At 42.5% G+C, this 23701-nt stretch overlaps 1 protein-coding gene across 2 annotated transcripts in view; it reads left to right on the top strand.

Annotated features, from left to right (window-relative positions):
* The window catches only part of LOC106575987 (copine-8), a 152329-nt gene that overhangs the window by 67356 nt on the left and 61272 nt on the right, over positions 1–23701 (top strand). For both annotated transcript variants that reach the window (XM_014152769.2, XM_014152770.2), the window contains exon 6: positions 1003–1079. In XM_014152769.2, the coding sequence (XP_014008244.1) occupies positions 1003–1079 (77 nt within the window). The remainder of the gene's footprint in view (positions 1–1002; positions 1080–23701) is intronic.

Here is a 23701-nt window from a genome sequence, read left to right as displayed (position 1 = left end):
TAACAGGTTAAAGCCCATATCCCCTGGTCCACTGCCTGTCCTGTTTGTTTAAAACACGTTGCATTAACGTTGCAGTTACAACCAAGGACACTAGCACACAAATACTGTACATACATGCACGCAAGCACGCACACACACTTAGTCAGAAGGCTTTTCTCAGTGGTCCTCCATTGTGGAACTGTCTTCCCCCAATTTCAGACGTTCACGCTGGACACAACATAATTCTCTCTCCCTATCCCTCTCTCTCTCCTTCCCTCTGCCCCCGCTCTCTCCTTTTCTCCCTTCCTTGATCAGGCATAAAAATGGGGTGAAATCAATCATCTCAGACTGGGAATGACACACTTGGCTGTTTTTAGAGGCTGTTTAGCCAGCCCTGGCCATCCCTCTGGGGAATTCCACTGGAGATAAACCTTTAATGTGTTAACATGTGAGAGGCAGATAGACAGGCAGGCAGGCGGACAAGCAAGCAGAGCAGGTGTGCTAGTGGAGCTGGGTGGAAATGCTATTTGAAGTCTCTTCAAATACTTTGTCTAGGCTTGATTTGAGTTTTCATGGCTCAGTGGAATCAATAGAATAGTCCTAAAACTGATAAACTGACCATTTGCTAACCCAGGCAGGCTAGAGCAAATACTTAAAATATTTCTAATCGTATTTGAACCCAGGTCTTGCTGCTGGAGCACGCTGGAAATTATACAACACACACTGATTATACTAGACATTGTGGTCAGAGGAGAGTGTTTTTGTTTTTTCAGACACTGGCTAAAAGAATCACAAGGGTTCTCCCTCCCTCCAACCCCCCCAACATTGACATTTGTGTGTCTCTCTCTCACTCTCTCTCTCACTCTCTCTCTCACTCTCTCTCTCACTCTCACTCTCTCTCACTCTCTCTCACTCTCACTCTCTCTCACTCTCTCACTCTCTCTCACTCTCACACACACATTTATTTATTTATCTTCCACTTCACCAGAATGTGTCCAAATATATAAACTCGTGTTTCTGTAGGACTTCCTTGGCCAGGCGTTCTGTACATTGGGAGAGGTGGTGGGATCGCTGGGCAGCCGCATGAAGAAACCTCTCGTGTGAGTAACTCTGTTCCTCCATTTTTAAACCAATTAACTCTGACCCCTATTATACGGTTTCACTCTAACCTCCAGCCTCCATGCTATACAACATCACTACACTCACATCTCAAACCCATAGACAGTATGGTCCTTTGTAGCTCAGTTGGTAGAGCATCGCACCAGGAGAGTGGGTTTAATTCTCGGGACCACCTGTATGTTAAAGGTATACATGCATGACTGTAAGTCGCTTTGGATAAAAATGTCTGCTAAATGGTGTAATTGGCAACAAAATACAATTGATTGTATACGCAGGCTAACCCTGACCCAGTTCTTATGGCATTCACTCACCTGATCATTATAGAATTTACACCCACACACAATTCTAACTGGTTTACCATTTTACACTATCACTTTAACCCTGACCCCTGATCTACTTCTCATGGCTGTCACTCCCCTGTCATTTACTCTGAAATATTTACATCCACACACACAATTACTTGTGCATATTTATTGTCGACATATCAGTCTTTGGCACACAAGACACAAGACAGTGTGGGATGTCCATGAAATGTGTATTATTATTGACACATGTCCCAGTTCATTGTCAAAAACTACCAATAAACACACTTTCTCCCATATATACAGTGATATAGAGCCTTCAGAAAGTATTCACACCCTTTGACTATTTCCACATTTTGTTGTGTTACAGCCTGAATTTAAAATGGGTTAAATTGAGATTTTGTGTCACTGATCTACACACAGTACCCCATAATGTCACAGGTGAATTTTATTTTCAGAATATTTTACAAATGAATAATAAATGAAAAGCTGAAATGTCTTCAGTCAATAAGTATTCAACCCCTTTGTTATGCAAGCCTAAATACGTTCAGGAGTAAAAATGTGCTTAACCTCTATGGGCTAGGTGGGACGCAAGCGTCCCACCCGTGGTGCACTCCATCAACAGCAGGTGCATTTCAAGAGCGGCAAATTTGAATCCAAATAAATGTCAAAATTCAAATTTTTCAAACATACAACTATTTTACACCCTTTGAAAGATAGACATCTCCTTAATCTAACCACGTTGTCCGATTTCAAAAAGGCTTGACGGCGAAAGCATAAATTTAGAGTATGTTAGGACAGTACATTTACAAGAGTTGTGTGTAATGTTTTGTCAATTCAAAGACAGGGTCACCAAAACCATAAAACCAGCTAAAATGATGCACTAACCTTTTACAATCTCCATCAGATGACACTCCTAGGACATTATGTTAGACAATGCATGCATTTCTAGTTCTATCAAGTTCATATTTATATCCAAAAACAGCGTTTTACTATGGCATTGATGTTGAGGAAATCGTTTCCCTCCAATAACCGGCAGTCAAGTCAGTACCACAAATTAAATAATTAAAATTAGAAAACATTGGTAAAATATTATATTGTCATTTAAAGAATTATAGATTTACATCTCTTGAACGCAATCAACTTGCCAGATTTAAAAATAACCTTACTGGGAAATCACACTTTGCAATAATCTGAGCACTGCGCCCAGAAAAATACGCGTTGCGATACAGACTAGCCGTCATGTTGGGGAGATCTAAAATCGAAAATACTATGTAAATAATCCATTACCTTTGATTCTCTTCATCAGACGTCACTTCCAGGTATCACAGGTCCATAACGAATGTAGTTTTGTTCAAAAAAGCTCATCATTTATGTCCAAAAATCTCCGTCTTGTTAGCACATGATCTAAGCCCGCCGGACTTCACTTCATGAACGAGGGGAAAAAATATATTTACGTTCGTTCAAACATGTCAAACGTTGTATAGCATAAATCATTAGGGCCTTTTTTAACCAGAACATGAATAATATTCAAGGTGGACGAATGCATACTCTTTTATAACGTATTGGAACGAGGGTACCCAACATGAACTCACGCGCCAGGTGTCTAATGGGCCATCATCGTTCCATGGCTCTTGTTCGGTCAGATCTCCCTCCAGAAGACTCAAAACACTTTGTAAAGGCTGGTGACATCTAGTGGAAGCAATAGGAAGTGCCAAAATATTCCTCAGCCCCTGTGTTTTTCAATGGCAAAGGTTTAAAGGTAATACAACACATCAGGTATCCACTTCCTGTCAGAAAATGTCTCAGGGTTTTGCCTGCCAAATGAGTTCTGTTATACTCAGACACCATTCAAACAGTTTTAGAAACTTTAGGGTGTTTTCTATCCATATATAATAAGTATATGCATATTCTAGTTACTGGGTAGGATTAGTAACCAGATTAAATCGGGTACATTTTGTTATCCAGCCGTGCAAATACTGCCCCCTAGCCCTAACAAGTTAACAAGTCACATAACAAGTTGTTTGGACTGTGCAGTAATAGTGTTTAGCATAATTTAGCATGATTTCTGAATGACTACCTCATCTCTGTACCCCACACATACAATTATCAGTCGTGCAGTGAATTTCAAAAACAGATTACACCACACAGGCCAGGGAGGTTTTCCAATGCCTCCCAAAGAAGGGCAAAGATTGGTAGATGGGTATAAATAAAGCAGACAGACATTCAATATCCCTTTTGAGCGTGGTGAAGTTATTTATTAGACTTTGGATGGTGTATCAGTACACCCAGTCACTACAAAGATGCAGGCGTCCTTTCTAACTCAGTTGCCGAAGAGGAAGGAAACCTCTAGGGGATTTCACCAATGGTGACTTTAAAACAGTTTAATGGCTGTGATAGAACAAAACTGAGAATGGATCAACAACAATGTAGTTACTCCACAATACTAACCTAATTGACAGAGTGAAAAGAAGGAAGCCTGTACAGAATAAAAATATTCCCAAACATGCATCCTGTTTGCAACAAGGCACTAAAGTAATACTTCAAAAATGTGGCAAAGCAATTCACTTTTTGTCCAGATTACAAAGTCTTATGTTTGTACTCCAATACAACACATTACGGAGTACCACTCTCCATATTTTTAAGCATAGTGGTGGCTGCATCATGTTATGGGTATGCTTGTTACAAGCATTTTTCAGGATAAAAAAACAAAAGTAATGGAGCTAAGCAAAGGCAAAATCCTTGAGGAAAACCTGGTTTCAGTCTGCTTTCCACCAGATGAATTCAGGTTTCAGCAGGACAATAACCTACCTAACACACAAGGCCAAATCTACACTGGAGTTGCTTACCAAGAAGACAGTATTTTCCTGAGTGGCCGAATTACAGTTTTGAGTTAACGCTGCTTGAAAATCTATGGCAAGACCTGAAAATAGTTGTCTAGCAATGATCAGCAACCAATTTGATAGAGCTTGACAAATTTTGAAAACAATAATGGGTAAATGTTGCACAATCCAGGTGTGGAAAGCTTTTAGAGACTTACCCAGAAAGACCCACAGCTGTAATCGCTGCCATAGGTGCTTCTACGAAGTATTGACTCGGGTGTGAATACTTAAGTAAATTAATATCTGTATTTCATTTCAATACATTTGCAAAAGTTTCTAAACATTTTTTTTCACTTTTTTGTCATTGTGCGGTATTGTGTGTAGATGGGTGAGGGGGGAAAAAATATATTTTTATCAATTTTGAATTCCGGCCGTAACACAATAAAATATGGAATAAGTTAAGGGGTATGAATACTTTCTGAAGGCACTGTATGTGACCACACTCCTCACAGCTGATGCATAATTGCCAGTTTTCAAATGACAGCCTACAAACCCACTTTCTCTAGGTTACTGGGTTTGAACAGTCTGCTGCTATCTCAGGTCTCTGTGTATCTGGGGAACAAAAATCACCTGGAGTTTTACTGTAGGAGGGAAATCACTCACTAATTGAAATGCATGACACAAGTCTCAGAGCACTGAAGTAACAAGGCTGTTGGGAACATGCATTGAGGGTGGAGGTATGTCTGTGTGTGTGCTTTTCAACACCACTCCCTCATGGTGGGGTTTCCTGTTAACAGCAGGTGTGAGCTCATGTTCTCGACTGAGATGTTTTCTCTCACACACACACACACACACACACACACACACACACACACACACACACACACACACACACACGATAATGCTAACGCTGATGCTCATTACTAGAATTCTGCTTGTTTATGCCTTTCTCTCTTCCTCACATACACTGTCACAACCCTCGTCCTGTTTGTTTGACTATAGTTTGGTTAAAGAAAAAATCCACTCAAACTATCTTCTGGTATTTGTTCATTAGTCCACTCTTGATACAATGTCACATGCATCTCTATCAATAAAGACTAGGGTAACAAAATAAATCTAAAGGTGGTTCTGGAAGTATTCTTACAATGATTATAAGATTGCATAAACATGAGTGCTTTCCCCCCACAATTTTGTCCTTCACATTTGTTTTCTGAACATAGGCTAAGTAATGAGTATAGGTTTCTGCTCCTGCTCAGTCTGTGACATGCAGGCTGCCTCTGACTGGGTTTGTTGTATGATAGATTCTTTGAAAGTACAAGTGAAGTTTTGACTAAAGAAATGCATAATACTGTATATGTAGTGAGTGTGCATGTGTGCCAGGCACATAACTTGCAGGGGGGACGGGGGGGTCTCATGACAGTGAGGACTTGTAATTCCTTCCCAAGACCAGCGGAGTATCATGATTGTCAACTTCCATTCAGTCAGCGCATAAAACCGCTTCGCCAGACCAAATATATATACACTCCTTTCTTGAAACATTAATATCAACAGCCTTTATATCTATTATAGACATGTTTTCTCAGTGGTGAACCTATAGGCCTTCGGTGTGTGACAGGTTAGTACAGTGGTGAACCTATAGGTCTTCAGTGTGTGTGACAGGTTAGTACAGTGGTGAACCTATAGGTCTTCAGTGTGTGTGACAGGTTAGTACAGTGGTGAACCTATAGGTCTTCAGTGTGTGTGACAGGTTAGTACAGTGGTGAACCTATAGGTCTTCAGTGTGTGTGACAGGTTAGTACAGTGGTGAACCTATAGGTCTTCAGTGTGTGTGACAGGTTAGTACAGTGGTGAACCTATAGGTCTTCAGTGTGTGTGACAGGTTAGTACAGTGGTGAACCTATAGGCCTTCAGTGGTGAACCTATAGGCCTTCAGTGGTGAACCTATAGGTCTTCAGTGTGTGACAGGTTTGTGATTCTGAAAGGACAGCAACCATAATACCAGCACACTCATGTAGGAGAGTGCATTCTTTGTAAAACACAAAGGGCCAGTGTATAGTGGAGGGTATACACAGGTACTGTATAAACCTATTCTGACTTTGTCCACTGAGAAAATGTGTATACTGATGCGTATCTAAGTATTATAGTGGAGGTATACGACTTATCAATTATGTAGTACAATAGAGAGATAATGCACAAGTAGCGTACACAATCGCAGAGCACGTGAAATATATTCACAGGTGCGCTGCACACAGCCTAGTTTCAGCGGAATATCATCTGCAGGCGTGTGCAGCGCTCTACTGGTTTTGGCATAGAGCAGCTCACAGAAGAATGACATCAGTAGCCGGTAGGATAGGAAAGACATTTCAAATAATGATATCTACCAGTAAATGCTAACTAAGGCAACAATGGGTATGCAAACCAGGTATTGAAAAAGGTTAGTCCGAAGTGTTGATTACTTGGCTATTTGTGATGCGCAATTGTTATCATGCGCTGTTTGCATCAGGGGCGTAGACATGGATGGGCCTGGGTGGACACAGGTCCAACCACTGGGCAGCCAGGCCCTAACAGGCTCACCCAATCAGATTGATATGGTTTAAGCATTGTTATGGACTTAGAGCATCAAATTTGTGCCTTTTTGCTATAAAAACAAAAGTGTGATTTTGAGAATGAAAACTCATTTTAAAAAAACAGCATTTTTCACACAGGGCGCCTTTCCTTCTCTGGGCAGGCCGTTCTGGGAACTTTTTGGCAAAGACAGCAGTCACACACAGCATGATTTTATTTGGATAAGCAGTCTATAAACTCAGACATAATTAGCCAACCATTAAGCATTTCCCAATCGAAATGTACAACTATTACTTCCCATTGCAAAAACATTTAAGGTTTAGCACACAGAGTAACTGGTGACCTAAAGTTTAAAGTGGAACTGACAGCGTTTTAACTACTTTGTTTTATATCTGCATTCAGACAATCATAATATCAGTAAAACATCTGAAAGAGTGCATCTCCATTCGAGATGCACTGTTTGAATTTCAATGACTCAATGGGAATGTCAATACAATCAAACTAGCAAGGGCAAGGATCACATGTCAGTCATAATGTGGCTAATAGGCTAGTGTATCTATATACGTAGCAAGCTAAAAACACGGAGCCTAACATTAGCTAGCTAGCTGCTAGGAGGATGCCGTGTCAGGCCATTGGAGGAGTGGGTGAATGACTGATCTTTTTCCCCTCATAATATTTTTCATTGGCTATAAACAGCTAGAGATGCAGGTGCCATTTGGTTATCTAGCAAGAACTTGAACGACTGTTATCCAGTTAGCATGCCTCTTGCATTCGCAAATTCACTCTGGCTATCTACTCAGATTTCAGAGCACTCTTGTCTGAGTGTGACAGAGCTCAGAACAGCTGATGAATTTACAAACACGCAACACCCGATGAATATGACCGGTGTCAGTAAACGTAGGCAAAAAAAGTAAGTTAGTTAGTAAGTTAGTCAAGAATGCTCTTGGTAACATGTAAACAGCCTAACCAGCTCTGCTTCGGCGAGTAAAATGGCCAGAATGAGGTGTTCTCTCATTTGTGTCTGGAAGTAGCTAGCAAGCTAGCCAACTCCCATGGTGTTTACATATTTGCAGAAATCCATTCAAGTGTATTTTGTGGCTTTTGACTAATGCGTTCTAATGATAAATTATTTCCAATACTTCAAATTCTTCATAGTATTTTATTTGGGGTGGACCAGTTTCAAATAATGGGAGGGTCATGACCCCCCCACACACCCCACAACTTATGCGCCTGGCACACACACACACGTGCACAAACTTCATATATTGTGCATTTCTTTAGTCTCGCTTTCAAAACATTACATGCACTTTTGAAGAATCTATCTTCTTGCTTCAAGCTCAGATCAGCTGCCTGAAAGCAATTTCTCGGCATCTCTTCAAATGTATATGTCTTTATAATAGGATTTGCCAGTTGAAGAGAGCTGTGATGAGCTGGAATTAAAATAATTAACAAAGGCCAATCTGGCAACCCACTGTGAGTGCTCCACGCTCTTCACTGCACGGCCTGCTCACATCAGAGTGCTACTCTTGGCCTCATTTCAAACCACACGCATGCATGCTCACATGCATGCTCACATGCATGCTCACATGCATGCTCACATGCGCAAGTATGAACACACACACACATGCCTGTAACAAACATGTTATTATTAGTAATACAATAATAATACTATGATTATTACAACATAGCATTCATTTCATTTTACAGGTGGGGGAGGAGAGGGTGTATGTAAGCTGGCACGCACACACACATACAACATGCACGCACACACACACATTCCCCTGTCACCTCCTGGATAGCAGTCACCATGGTGATAGTCATTCCAGTAAACTTGTAGATACTATGTTGTATTGGCCCTTTCAGATACCTTTCCAAAGTGCAAAACGATGTCATTAATCCCTCTCTCGAAATGTTCTTATTTAGGCATTATGCCTTATCAGTAATGAGTTAAAACTTTTTTAATTCAGCGCTATTCTTTTATGGTGTTGCTATAGGCAACCAAGTGCTAACAGTCAGTATCTAGATAATGTGAATGAAATGCTTGATGGTATGTGATATAAACAGAGAGGTCTTCTTTCTTGGTATGTGATATAAACAGAGAGGTCTTCTTTCTTGGGGACCTGAATATTGACTGGTTTTCTTCAAGGTGTCTGCTCGAGGAAGCTTATAACTGTAACCAGTGCCTGTAATCTGGTTCAGGTTATTAATCAACCTACCAGGGTGTTTACAAACACTACAGGAACAAGATCATCCACATGTATTGATCATATTTTTAATACTTTAAAACTTTGTTCTAAAGCTGTATCCGTACCCATTGGATACTCACTGATACACCATTGGCTATATCCAGGAAAGTCAAGGTTCCAAAAGCTGGGCCTAAAATAGTGTATAAGAAATCATACAAAAGATTTTGCTGTGACTCTTATGTGGATGATGTTAAAAATATTTGTTGGTCTGATGTGATTAATGAGGAGCATCCAGATGCTGCACTTGATGATTTATGAAATTGCTTCTTCCAATTATTGATAAACATGCACCTGTTAAGAAACTGTCTGTTAGAACTGTTAACCTCTTACATCTAGACGTTCTGCTAGCGGAACACCTGCTCCAATATCCAATGATAGGCTTGGCGCGAATTACAAATTCCTCAAAAATACAAAAACTTCAATTTTTCAAACATATGACTATTTCACAGCATTTTAAAGACAAGACTCTCCTTCATCTAACCACACACATCAACTGTCTGATTTCAAAAAGGCTTTACAGCGAAAGCAAAACATTAGATTATGTCAGCAGAGTACCAAGCCAGAAATAATCAGACACCCATTTTTCAAGCTAGCATATAATGTCACAAAAACCCAGAAGACAGCTAAATGCAGCACTAACCTTTGATGATCTTCATCAGATGACACACCTAGGACATTATGTTATACAATACATGCATGTTTTGTTCAATCAAGTTCATATTTATATCAAAAAACAGCTTTTTACATTAGCATGTGACGTTCAGAACTAGCATACCCCCCGCAAACTTCCGGGGAATTTGCTAACAATTTACTAAATTACTCACGATAAACATTCACAAAAAGCATAACAATTATTTTAAGAATTATAGATACAGAACTCCTCTATGCACTCGATATGTCCGATTTTTAAAATGGCTTTTTGGTGAAAGCACATTTTGCAATATTCTAAGTACATAGCCCAGCCATCACGGGCTAGCTATTTAGACACCCGGCAAGTTTAGCCTTCACCAAAATCAGATTTACTCTTATAAAAGTTTGATTACCTTTTGTTGTCTTCGTCAGAATGCACTCCCAGGACTGCTACTTCAATAACAAATGTTGGTTTGGTCCAAAATAATCCATCGTTATATCCGAATAGCGGCGATTTGTTCGTGCGTCCCAGACACTATCCGAAATGGTAAATCAGGGTCGCACGCATGGCGCAATTCGTGACTAAAAAATTCGAAATATTCCATTACCGTACTTCGAAGCATGTCAACCGCTGTTTAAAATCAATTTTTATGCAATTTATCTCGTAAAAAAGCGATAATATTCCGACCGGGAATCTCCTTTTCGGCAAACAGAGAAAAAATCACAAAGACGGAGGCAGCCAGGGCACGCGCCTAAGCCCACAGTCCCTTGATCGGCCACTTGAGAAAGGCGATAATGTGTTTCAGCCTGGGGCTGGGATGACGACATTCAGGTTTTTCCCGGGCTCTGAGCGCCCATGGAAGACGTAGGAAGTGTCACGTTAGAGCAGAGATCCTTTGTAAAAGATAGAGATGGCAAAGAAGTTCAAGAAATGGTCAGACAGGCCACTTCCTGTAAAGGAATCTCTCAGGTTTTTGCCTGCCATATGAGTTCTGTTATACTTACAGACACCATTCAAACAGTTTTAGAAACTTTGGAGTGTTTTCTATCCAAAGCCAATAATTATATGCATATTCTAGTTACTGGGCAGGAGTAGTAACCAGATTAAATCGGGTACGTTTTTTATCCAGCCGTGAAAATACTGCCCCCTAGCCATAACAGGCTAAGGCTCCATGGATTGATGAGGAATTGAAAAACTGTATGGTTGAAAGAGATGGGGCAAAAGGAGTGGCTAATAAGTCTGGCTGCACATCTGACTGGCTTACTTACTGCAAAGAGATCATACAAAAGATTTTTCCTTATGTGGATGATGTTAAAAATATTTGTTGGTCTTGTTGGTGATTTAATAAGCAGCATCCAGACGCTGCACTGAATTTATGAAATTGCTTCTTCCAATTATTGATAAATATGCACCTGTTAATAAACTGTCTGTTAGAACTTAAGGCTCCATGGATTGATGAGGAATTGAAAAACTTTATGGTTGAAAGAGATGGGGCTGTCACGAATTCCGCCGAAGTTGATGCCTCTCCTTGTTCGGGTGGCATTCGGCGGTCGACGTCACCGGCTTTCTAGCTACCACCGATCTACGTTTCTTTTTCCATTTTTGTTTTGTCTTGATTATACACACCTGGTTCCCATTACGTTATAATTTATTCCCTATATAACCCTCTGGTTCCCACAGAGTTTTGTGCGTGTTTGTTCTTTGTTTAGTGTTCTAGACTTCTGTGCGCTGGTGTGTTTTTCCCTGCGTGGAAATTATTATTGTTTCTTTTCGAGTAAAGTACGTATTTTACTCAGTTCTGTGTCCTGCACCTGACTCTGTCCTACTGCTGCACACTGACACCTGACAGGGACAAACGGAGTGGCTAATAAGTCTGGCTGCACATCTGAATGGTTGACTTTATATTGAGAAATTATGTGACTAAACAACAACAGGAAGAAACTGTATTATGAAGCCAATATCAATGATTTAAAGAAAGATGGAAAGAACTTTGGAGTACTTTAAATAAAATGATGGGCAGAAAGACATTCATCTCTATCTTTCATCGAATCAGATAGTTTTGTGATGAATAAGCTATCTGATGTTGCCAATTATTTTAATGATTGCCAACATTGCCAATGATGTAAACTTAGGCAGGAAATTCCAACTATGAACAGTGAGCCATCGTATTCATACAGGAGAAGAAAAAAAAAATAATGAAAGAAAAGCATTGTAAGTTTGAATTTTGTGATGGTGGATTTTTTTTTTGCTCAATAATGACAAACCTCTTGGCATTGACAACTTAGATGGAAAGCTAGTGAGGATGGTAACTGACTCTATAGCCACTCCTATCTGTCATATCTTTTAATCTGAGCCTAGAGAAAAGTGTTTGTTCTCAGGCCTGGAGGGAAGACAAAGTCAAGAATGGTAAAGTGGCCCGAGAATGGTAAAGCAGCCTTTGCTGGTTTATAGAGTCAACCTATCAGCTTAATGCCAGCTCTTAGCAAACTGTTAGAAAAAAATGGTATTTGACAAATACAATGCTATTTCTCTGTAAACAAAGTAACAACAGACTTTCAGAATTCTTATAGAGAAGGGCACTCAACATGACACAAATGACATCGATAATAAGACTGTGGGAGCTGTACTGTTAGATTTCACTGCAGCCTTTAATATTATTGACCATAACCTGTTGTTGAAAAACCTTATGCGTTATGGCTTTTTAACCTCAGCTCTGAATTCACGATATGGCAATCTATCTGATAGAACACAGAGGGTTTTCTTTAATGGAAGCTTGGTGTACCGCAGAGCAGCTCCCTTGGCCCTTTACTCTTTTCTGTTTTTACCAATGACCTGCCACGGACATATAGGCTTTGTTTAATGTCAATGTATGCTGATGATTCAACCCTGTACACGTCAGCAACCCCAGCTAGTGAAATCACTGCAACCCTAAACAAGTCCGTTCTAGAATGGGTGGTCAGTATGGCTGACCATGTTTAGTTTACTGGTCGATTGTTTGGTCGACTGTTTGGTCCATAGGCTGTTGGTCGACTGAGATTTCTTTAGTTGAGCAGTCGCAATTCATTATTTTTGTTCATGGTGCACAAGACACTTGTCTGATTCACGCCTGTCTCAGTGGACTAATCCATTGCAGATGGCACAGTCCATCACTCTAAGATGATGTAATACTGAAATTGTATATGATTATTTTATGTAAAAAAAATATTGTGCAACACTAATAAATCGAATATTATTTTATAACAAATGCACTTTGTCCCGCGTTGGATACAGTGGCTGCATAATCTTCAGTGTACTGTAGAATTGGCACCTTTCCTTATGTTGCTATGTGCATAATAGCAAAGTTAACCAGCATATTGTGATTGAGAACAATGCGGTGGAGGAAGCAGCAGCAGAGACGAGGAAACAGCCCTTGCCTTAGCCTAATTGTCTAAGAAAATTGAGGGGAGGGGAAACCCCAATTTAATTAGGTCTATAATCAATAGCCTAACTGTTAAATGTGCATGGGTTTATAAATCATCCATATATATACTGTATGTACAGAAATAAGACGGATCTTGCTTATGTTGCCTGTAAGTGTTTGTTTAATAGCCTACTGATTCCGTGAGCACCAAGCCTCATGCATCGGCAAAATGTTGGATAAAGCAATTTCACAGATTTGGCTGTATTTAATCTTTGCTATGCTGTAATAAAGACTTTAAAATATTTTTTGGGAGGGGGGAACAGACTGGTATTACTTTTCATTTATTTAGGGTCACACAGCATACCAGACATTTATGCTTTGAAACACAATCAAGTGTTCATTTTTTAAAAATTAAATAACAAGGGCGCTTTGAACAATGAACCTAAACAATAAATAAACCCAATTCACAAATTCATGCACCTGTTTTTAGTCTGCTGTAATAAATTCTTTAAATTTGTATTTATTAGAACAGACTCCCTGGTACCCTTATTTATTTAGTGTTTACACTGTTCCAAATGGTCAGGAAAAATTATATTGTAATCTAACAGCAACTGTTTGGCACACATAATACTCGTGCAACTCTTGCTCCTATACCCTCCTTTTTTGTTGATCTCCAGCAGGTTCCACAACTAAGTCAAATGTCTTCCACAGATTTTACTTCCCCTTTCTCTCCTGAGCAACCAGTAAACATTTGCCCATTTTGAGTTTCTTTTTCACGTCCTCTGCTTCCATTTTGCTGTCGACATTACTGTGTTCGGAGTTTGTTATAACCAATTTGATGTGATTGTGATATGCTATAGGTCAGGCCCTATTGGTCACATGCATGTGACACGTACATGTTTCACATAAAGAGCGCAAGGGTTGAGGGAGTAGGGAATATTTTTCGTAAACAAATTAGCGATTTCTGTAAGAACTTTTCAGTCAGAAACAAGTGATGTTGCAGGTTCAGCACAGATGGCACAATAAACACGCTGTGCTGTGGTGCCTTTTTGCTGCAGTAGGGAGGAGAGCGAAACAACGTGTGCCAGTCACACAGGCACTCACTGTCATTTGTTTTTACACAGTGTGACCATCGGGCTCTTTCTTGAGTCATTTGTGTCTCTTAATTATTTAGTCAAACAGTGTGATGGGAGCATCAGACAAGCTCAGTGCATATTTAGTTGGTTTTATTCAAACTGTGTCTGTCTATATATATGGAACAATGGATTCAAACATTTCGACCAATCAATTGGGCAACCAAGATTCTTTGGGGTCGGGGACTGCCCTAGGGACCAGTAATAAACTGATCCTGAACATCTCTAAAACCTATGGACATTGTATTTGGTACACATCATTCCTTAAGTTCTAGACCTCAGCTGAACCTGGTAATGAATGGTGTGGCTGTTGAGCAAGTTGTGGAGACTGAATTACTTGGTGTTAGTGATGCGCCGACACCGATATCCAGTATTTTCCTTGCCAAAAAAACCCTGATACCAATATTTAACATTTTAGCAGCCTTTTTAAGCATTTTAGTAGTTAAATAGTTAACACACACGGACGCAATGGTCTAAGGCACTGCATCTCAGTGCAAGAGCTGTCACTACAGTCCCTGGTTCGAATCCAGGCTGTATCACATCCGGCCGTGATTGGGAGTCCCATAGGAAGAATTTGTTCTTAACTGACTTGCCTAGTTAAATAAAGGTTACACACACACACGCACACACAGAGGCTGCACAATTTCGCTATAATGATACCTTAATTTTAACCAAAAAGTTATTTTGTTGGCATTTACGTATGTCCCCATTACCAGTAAAACATAATCAAAACCTATTTCTTTCACCTACTTGCTGTGCTGTTTCTTTGTCTATTTGTTCAGTCGTTTCATTCTCAACCAGGATTTCTATAGAATTCCGTTTGGGTCTTTGCGTGTCAAAAAAGATGCACATCAAATAGTGTTGTTTAATGTGTAATAACACTATTTGACGTGTCAAATAAGCTTGTTGACCAATCAGGTCCTGAATATGACTGCATAATTTAACGTGTTCATACGTTTTTTACATAGTTGTTACACATTGATTACACTGTCACTCGTATTTCATATGTCACAACGATTCATCGTTACGTATGCTATGATACTGGTAAAGTTGTCTCGCGCACCTACAGTGCTGGTCATAAAAAAAGCTAGCTAGCTCATGGATGCAAACAATGTTCTTCCCCAAAAACATAGCAAAACAACATCTGTTTCAGTAGCTTTATAGTTAGGTAGCTAACTATATAGCTAGGTGTCATCTAAAATAATCCTAATTTATAAGACAGTTCTTATTTGATTAATGGTGGTCGGACCCATCTATGTGAAGCTAGCCACAATAAGGATTAGCCACAGTAGTGGACTTTGCGGTTAGCCTTCAAAATAAAAGTATGTCATTGACAGTGATGCAAATGAATACAAATAGTAGAATTATGCAATAATTGATAGATCATGCTAAATGAGGTTGGGATGTGGTTATATACACTGCTCAAAAAAATAAAGGGAACACCTAAACAACACAATGTAACTCCAAGTCAATCAAACTTCTGTTAAATCAAACTGTCCACTTAGGAAGCAACACTGATTGACAATAAATTTCACATGCTGTTGTGCAAATGGAATAGACAACAGGTGGAAATTATAGGCAATTAGCAAGACACCCCCAATAAAGGAGTGGTTCTTAAGGTGGTGACCACAGACCACTTCTCAGTTCCTATGCTTCCTGGCTGATGTTTTGGTCACTTTTGAATGCTGGCGGTGCTTTCACTCTAGTGGTAGCATGAGACGGAGTCTACAACCCACACAAGTGGCTCAGGTAGTTCAGCTCATCCAGGATGGCACATCAATGCGAGCTGTGGCAAGAAGGTTTGCTGTGTCTATCAGCGTAGTGTCCAGAGCATGGAGGCACTACCAGGAGACAGGCCAGTACATCAGGAGATGTGGAGGAGGCCGTAGGAGGGCAACAACCCAGCAGCAGGACCGCTACCTCCGCCTTTGTGCAAGGAGGAGCAGGAGGAGCACTGCCAGAGCCCAGCAAAATGACCTCCAGCAGGCCACAAATGTGCATGTGTCTGCTCAAACGGTCAGAAACGGACTCCATGAGGGTGGTATGAGGGCCCGACGTCCACAGGTGGGGGTTGTGCTTACAGCCCAACACCGTGCAGGACGTTTGGCATTTGCCAGAGAACACCAAGATTGGCAAATTCGCCACTGGTGCCCTGTGGTCTTCACAGATGAAAGCAGGTTCACACTGAGCACATGTGACAGAGTCTGGAGACGCCATGGAGAACGTTCTGCTGCCTGCAACATCCTCCAGCATGACCGGTTTGGCGGTGGGTCAGTCATGGTGTGGGGTGGCATTTCTTTGGGGGGCCGCACAGCCCTCCATGTGCTCGCCAGAGGTAGCCTGACTGCCATTAGGTACCGAGATGAGATCCTCAGACCCCTTGTGAGACCATATGCTGGTGCCGTTGGCCCTGGGTTCCTCCTAATGCAAGACAATGCTAGACCTCATGTGGCTGGAGTGTGTCAGCAGTTCCTGCAAGAGGATGGCATTGATGCTATGGACTGGCCCGCCCGTTTCCCAGACCTGAATCCAATTGAGCACATCTGGGACATCATGTCTCGCTCCATCCACCAACGCCACGTTGCACCACAGACTGTCCAGGAGTTGGCGGATGCTTTAGTCCAGGTCTGGGCGGAGATCCCTCAGGAGACCATCCGCCACCTCATCAGGAGCATGCCCAGGCGTTGTAGGGAGGTCATACAGGCACGTGGAGGCCACACACACTACTGAGCCTCATTTTGTCTTGTTTTAAGGACATTACATCAAAGTTGGATCAGCCTGTAGTGTGGTTTTCCACTTTAATTTTGAGTGTGACTCCAAATCCAGACCTCCATGGGTTGATAAATTGGATTTCCATTGATTATTTTTGTGTGATTTTGTTGTCAGCACATTCAACTATGTAAAGAAAAAAGTATTTAATAAGATTATTTCAGTCATTCAGATCTAGGATGTGTTATTTTAGTGTATCCTTTATTTTTTTGAGCAGTGTATAATACAATTTTGTTAATTTGACTAAAACTAATTTGGTAAAAGGGCTTTCATGTACTCTGTGCCATCGTCTTGGAACGCCTTACAAAATACTTTTAAACTGGATGAACTTCTCCCGATTTGGTATTTTTAAATCACTGATGAATGATCTTGAGACTGATTCCCTGACCTGTCAATGTTTTTAATTTGCTGTTTTTGATTTTGTTATACTCTTGTGAATTCTATGGTTTTTACTAGATTACTTGTAGTTTTTCATGTTTGTCTGTAATGTTTGTAATGACATGGTGCTGCCTATCTTGGCCAGGACACTCTTGAAAAAGAGATTTTAAATCTCAATGAGTCCTTCCTGGTTAAATAAAGGTTAAATAAAAAAGTTAAGCTGCAGCTGGCTCAGAAAGAGCGGCACATTTGCTTTTGCTAAGAGTTGAGGAAAGACTGACTGCATTGCTTCTTGTTTTTATAAGAAACAATGTGTTGGAAATTCCATATTGTTTGCATAGTCAACTTACAGAGCTCTGACACACACTTCTGATTCAGTCATAATCGATGTTTGATGGATAGGTAATTATCATAATTCTGAATAAAATATGTTGTATGCATGCATTAGATAATACAGTACAAAGTTGTTTAGGTACATGTACAGTTATTGGTTGTTTACTTTGCTTTAATAGTAATAATCACTGAAAGAGTGAGAGCGCGAGAAAGGGTGAGAGACCGGTGACAAAGTCCAGGGATATGTGAGACCAGGGACGGTGAGGAACAGGCAGAGGTTGCCGGTGAGTCTTGTTCGGCGCACAAATCGTGCATGTGGCGACGACCGCAGAGACGTCAGGAACCATGGTATGCCACCAAAAGCGTTGTCGCACAAAGGCCAAGGTCCGACGGGGGCCTGGGTGGCAGGCAAGCTTGGAGGAGTGGGCCCACTCCAGGATCGAGGAGTGGACAGCGTCAGGAACAAACATCCGGTTATCTGGGTTCCCCAGCTGAGTTCCGTCACCAGGCATGAGGTGGATAGTATGGTCTCGGGTTCCGGGGGTGTAGCGGCGGGGCTATAGCGACGTGACCGCGCATTCGGCTTGACATTCTTGGATCCCGGTCGATATGAGATTGAGACGTTGAACCAGGTGAAAAGCAGGGCCCACCTAGCTTTCCTGGAATTGAGATGCTTGGCGCTGTGGAGATATTCCAGGTTCTTGTGGTCTGTCCACACAATGAATGGATGTTCTGCCCCCTCCAGCCACTGCCTCCACTCCTCCAACGCCATCTTCACCACGAGAAGCTCACGATTCCCCACATTATAGTTCCTCTCCGTGGCATTGAGACGATGGGAGAAGGCGGCGCATGGATGTAACTTGAGGTCCAGGGCAGAACGCTGGGACAGGACAGCCCCCATTCCGACATCCGAAGCATCGGCCTCCACCACGAACTGACGGGATGGGTCAGGATGAACCAAGATGGGAGCTGAGGTGAAATGGTGTTTGAGATCCCAGAACGCCCGGTCAGCAGCTGGGGACCACGTTAATGGAACCTTGGGAGAGGTGAGTGCAGACGGGGGAAGCCAGGGTGCTGTAACCACGAATAAAGGGGCGATTAAAAGTTGGCAAATCCCAGGAAACATTGCAGTTGCGCTCTGGACGTAGGCTCGGGCCAATCCACCACTGCTTTCACTTTCCCGGGATCCATCTGTACACTCCCTGCAGCAACGATGTAACCCAGGAAGGGGATGGTGTAGCGATGGAATTCGCACTTCTCTTCTTTCACAAAAAGCTGGTTCTCCAGGAGGCATTGGAGAACCTGTCGGACGTGGAGCACGTATTCTTGGGCAAAGCGGGAGAAAACGAGTATGTCGTTGAGGTAGATGAAGACGAACTGGTTCAACATGTCATTCACCAGAGCCTGGAACACAGCGGTGTTGTTGGTAAGGCCAAATGGCATGACCAGAAACTCGTAGTGACTGCTGGGTGGTTGGTTGAAGGCAGTCTTCCACTCGTCCCCTTCCCATATCCGCACCAGCAGATAGGCGTTCCGTAGGTCCAGCTTGGAGAACACGTTGGCCCCCTGGAGCGGCTCGAAGGCTGAGGAGATGAGTGGTAGCAGGTAGCGGTTCTTCACTGTGATGTCGTTGAGGCCCCGACAAAGAAGAACCCGGCCGAGGATGCAGTAGGACGGATGAACCCTACAGCTAGGGAGTCCTCAAAGTAGGTCTCCATAGCCTTGGTCTCCGGACCCGACAGAGTAGTCGTCCCCGGGCAGAGTGGTGCCTGGGAGAAGGTCGATCCCGCAGTCATAGGGTCGGTGCGGCGGGGCCTTACTGACCACCTCCCGGAGGTCCTAGTACTCCGCGGGAGTGGCGGAGAGGTCTGGGGCAACTTCCGAGCCCCCAGGAAGACGTCCTGGGGCAGGCTGCGCTGATTTCAGGCAATGAGCGTGGCAGAACTGTCTCCAGCCCATGATGGCACCAGCAGACCAGTCAATACGGGGATTGTGTCGCTGGAGCCAAGAGAATTCCAATACCACAGGAACCTGAGGAGACTTAATAAGCAGGAATTGGATCGCCTCGCTGTGGTTCCCTGACACGTACAATACCGTTCAAAAGTTTGACCTCAAACTTTTGAACGGTAATTTAGGTTGATGGAGGTGGTGTTGTGGGTGACCCGGCCTATAGAGCGCCCATCCAGCGCTCTAATGTCCATGGGAATGGACAGGGACTGAGTGGGGATGCCCAGCTCGGACGCCAGTGTAGCGTTCATAAAGCTCTCATCGGCCCCAGAGTCGATGAATACCCAGAGAGATTTCGACTAGTTCCCCCACAGAAAGATGGCATGAAAAGGGGTGTAAGTAAAGGGAGAGGAAATGTTCCACCAGAGTACTCACTGGCCCACCAGAGTACTCGCTCCTACCGGTGAGCCTGGTCTTTTAGTGGTCAGGTGGCCACAAAATGACCAGTAGTCCCGCAATACAGGCAAGTCTTTGTGTGAAGCCTGTATAGCCATTCGGCTAGGGACAGCCTAGCTCTGCCTAGTTGCATCGGCTCGGGAAGAGGTGAATTGGCAGAATTCGGAGACTCTGGGTGGAACTCGGGTAGCCTCGGGTTCTCTCGGCAACGGAGCCGTCAGGGACTTCCGGGATGTCTCGGAGGCGAGTTGGAAGCCTTGGGCGGGCGAGAGAAATTGAACCTCCTCTCCTTCCTTCACTCCCGTAGTCGCCCATCGATCTGAATGGTCAAGGCGATGAGCAAGTCGAGAGCCATCGGTAGTTCCCGGGCTGCAAGCTCGTCCTTTACTTCCTCCAATACTCCATGCAGGAACATGTCGAACAGCGCTTCTGTGTTCCAGGCACTCTCAACTGCCAACGTGTGGAAATCCACTGCATAGTCTGCCACACTGCGGAAGTCTTGCTGAAGCTGGAGAAACTTCCGGGCAGCCTCTCTCCTGGACAATGGAGCATTGAAAACATTCTTCACCTCAGCCACAAACTCCTCCAGACTGAAGCAAATGGTTGACTGTTGTTCCCATACTGCCTTAGCCCTGTCGAGAGCCCTCCTGGACATCAGCGTGATGAGATATGCTATCTTAGAGTGGTCCGAGAGGAAGGAGGAAGGCTGCAGCTCGATGATGAGGGAACACTGAGCGAGAAATGCCTAACAGGTGCCAAACTCTCTCTTCAAGCGTTCCGGGGGAGGTAAGCAGGGTTCTCATCCTATGATATCACAAGAGCCCTAGTTCTCCCAGGTCAATAAAGGTTTGAAATAAAGAAGGGATAAATGGGTAAACAGTAAAACCTTGGATAAGTACACACCCTGGATAGGAAGCTCAATCTACTACTCACAGTGAATACTTTAGCTATTTTTACTAAATTATCCCTCAATTAACAAACCGCCCCCCTCTTTTCAGTTTTTTGTTAAATTGAAAACAGCTCTTGAGTTAAGTAAATTCTGCAGGAGCAATTTGCATTCCATTTCCATAATATTATCAATAAAATCTCTTTCCCCTGCAAAGGTAATATTAATTTAATACAGGACATGAGGTTGTAGGAGACTAGAGAAAAGTTATATGGCTTTAATATAGACTTCTGTTGTGTGAAGGAGGGAGAGACAGACACCGCAGCAATACCCTTTTCAAACTGCTGAGCCAAGCCAAGCTGTACTCTGCTGGCCTGGTTACCAATCTACCTACGTTGCTGGAACTGTGCTTGGAAAGATGTTTGAGGTTGTAGTAGTAGTGAGGACAGAAAATAATGTCTGCCTGAGTAATTGAGTTGAGCGTACCCGACTCCACCTGGGGGCGAAAGGGGGCTTAGCCACCTCAGTTTAAATTTGTGCCCCCAACCTTTTAATTTGATGTACCTATATAAAAATAGCAAAATAGTACAAGTGACAAGACAGGTTGGTGGCCCCCCCCCCAAAATTTTTTTTTTAGCAGCTGCACTGTGTCAGCACAATGGACAGAGCGTGCCGCTGTGTGTGTAGTCAATCAAATGTATTTATAAAGCCATTTTTACATCAGCTGATGTCACAAGTGCTGTCCGGAAACCCAGCCTAAAACCCCAAACTGCAAGCAATGCAGATGTAGAAGCACGGTGGCTAGGAAAAACTCCCTAAAAAGGCAGGAACCTAGCAAGAAACCTAAAGAGGAACCAGGCTCTGAGGGGTGACCAGTCCTCTTCTGGCTGTGCTGGATGGCAATTATAACAGTACATAGCCAAGATGTTCAAACGTTCATAGATGACCTGCAGGGTCAGATAATAATCGCAGTGGTTGTAGAGGGTGCAACAGGTCAGCACCTCAAGAGTAAATGTCAGTTGGCTTTTCATAGCCGATCATTCAGAGTTAGAGACAGCAGGTGCGGTAGAGAGGGGGTCCAAAACAGCAGGTCCGGGACAAGGTAGCACGTGCAGTGAACAGGTCAGGGTTCCATAGCCGCAGGCAGAACAGTTGAAACTGGAGCAGCAGCATTACCAGGTGGACTGGGGACAGCAAGGAGTCATCAGGCCAGGTAGTCCTGAGGCTATGGAAAGTCACTGGGGCTGTTAGGTATGACTAGGGCTGTTGCGTGGACCGTATTACCGCCACACCGGCGGTCACGAGTCATGAAGGCAGTCAAATTCCATGTGACTGTTTAGTCACAGTAATTAGGCTACTTCTCGCTTTGATGCTATCATTAGTAGCCTACCAAACTTGCTAACTGCCTGGTACTCAGCACTTTTTATTGTCCCTCTAATCACTCTGACATCAATGCAAATGTAATCGAAAGTCAAATCAAACACTTCATGAGCTCATGTTGCGCAACATTTCCGTAGGCTATGCAATTGCGCGAGAAAACAGAGATGGCCTCTACTAAAAAGAGGAGGATCCCATCAGCTTTCTATTGGCTAGGCCTACTGTATTTATTTCTCAACTATCCTATTATTAAACACATTGCTTATATTTACAACAGGAGTGTAGCTTACCTGGCTGGCATGAAAATAAACCACGGGAAAGCGTCCTCCATCCGCTATTTAGGTGCATAGATGACATGTATTTTTCCCGCTGCCCCCGTTTCGATATAAGTGCGTGATAATGGTCCATTCAAAACAAATTTCACACATACAGTGCCAGTCAAAAGTTTGGACACACCTACTCATTCAAGGGTTTTCCTTATTTTGACTATTTTCTACATTGAAGAGTAATAATAGTGAAGACATCAAAACTATGAAATAACACATATGGAATCAGGTACTAACCAAAATATTGTTCAACAAATCAACATTTATTTTATATTTGAGATTCTTCAAAGTTGCCACCCTTTGCCTTGATGACACCTTTGCACACTCTTGGCATTCTCTCAACCAGCATCACAAGGTAATCACCTAGAATGCATTTCATTTAGTAGGTGTGCCTGGTTAAAAGTTAATTTGTGGAATTTCTTTCCTTCTTAATGCATTGAGACAGTCAGTTGTGTTGTGACAAGGTAGGGGTGGTATATAGAAGATAGCCCTATTTGGTAAAAGACCAAGTCCATATTATGGAAAGAACAGCTCAAATAAGTAAAGAGAAATGACTGTCCATCATTACTTTAAGACATGAAGGTCAGTCAAGCCGGAAAATGTCAAGAACTTTGAAAGTTTCTTCAACTGCAGTCGCAAAAACCATCATGATGTAACTGGTTCACACGAGGACCGCCACAAGAAAGGAAGACGCAGAGTTACGTCAGCAGCTGAGAATAAGTTCATTATAGTTACCAGCCTCAGAAATTGCACCCCAAATAAATGCTTCAGAGTTCAAGCAACACACACATCTCAACATCAACTGTTCAGAGGAGAATGCGTGAATCAGGCCTTCATGGTCAAATTACTGCAAAGAAACCATGACTATAGGACACCAATAAGTAGAAGAGACTTGCTTGGGCTCAGAAACACAAACAATGGACATTTAGACAGGTGTCAATCTGTCCTTTTGGTCTGATGATTTCAAATTTGAGATTTTTGGTTCCAAGCTCTGTTTCTTTATGAGACGCAGAGTACATGAACAGATGCTCT

The sequence above is a fragment of the Salmo salar genome, chromosome ssa17, assembly GCF_905237065.1.
Source record: "Salmo salar chromosome ssa17, Ssal_v3.1, whole genome shotgun sequence".
NCBI lineage: Eukaryota > Metazoa > Chordata > Actinopteri > Salmoniformes > Salmonidae > Salmo > Salmo salar.
The sequence above is the reverse complement of the archived record's forward strand: the minus strand, read 5'-3'. Positions and strand labels throughout refer to the sequence as shown.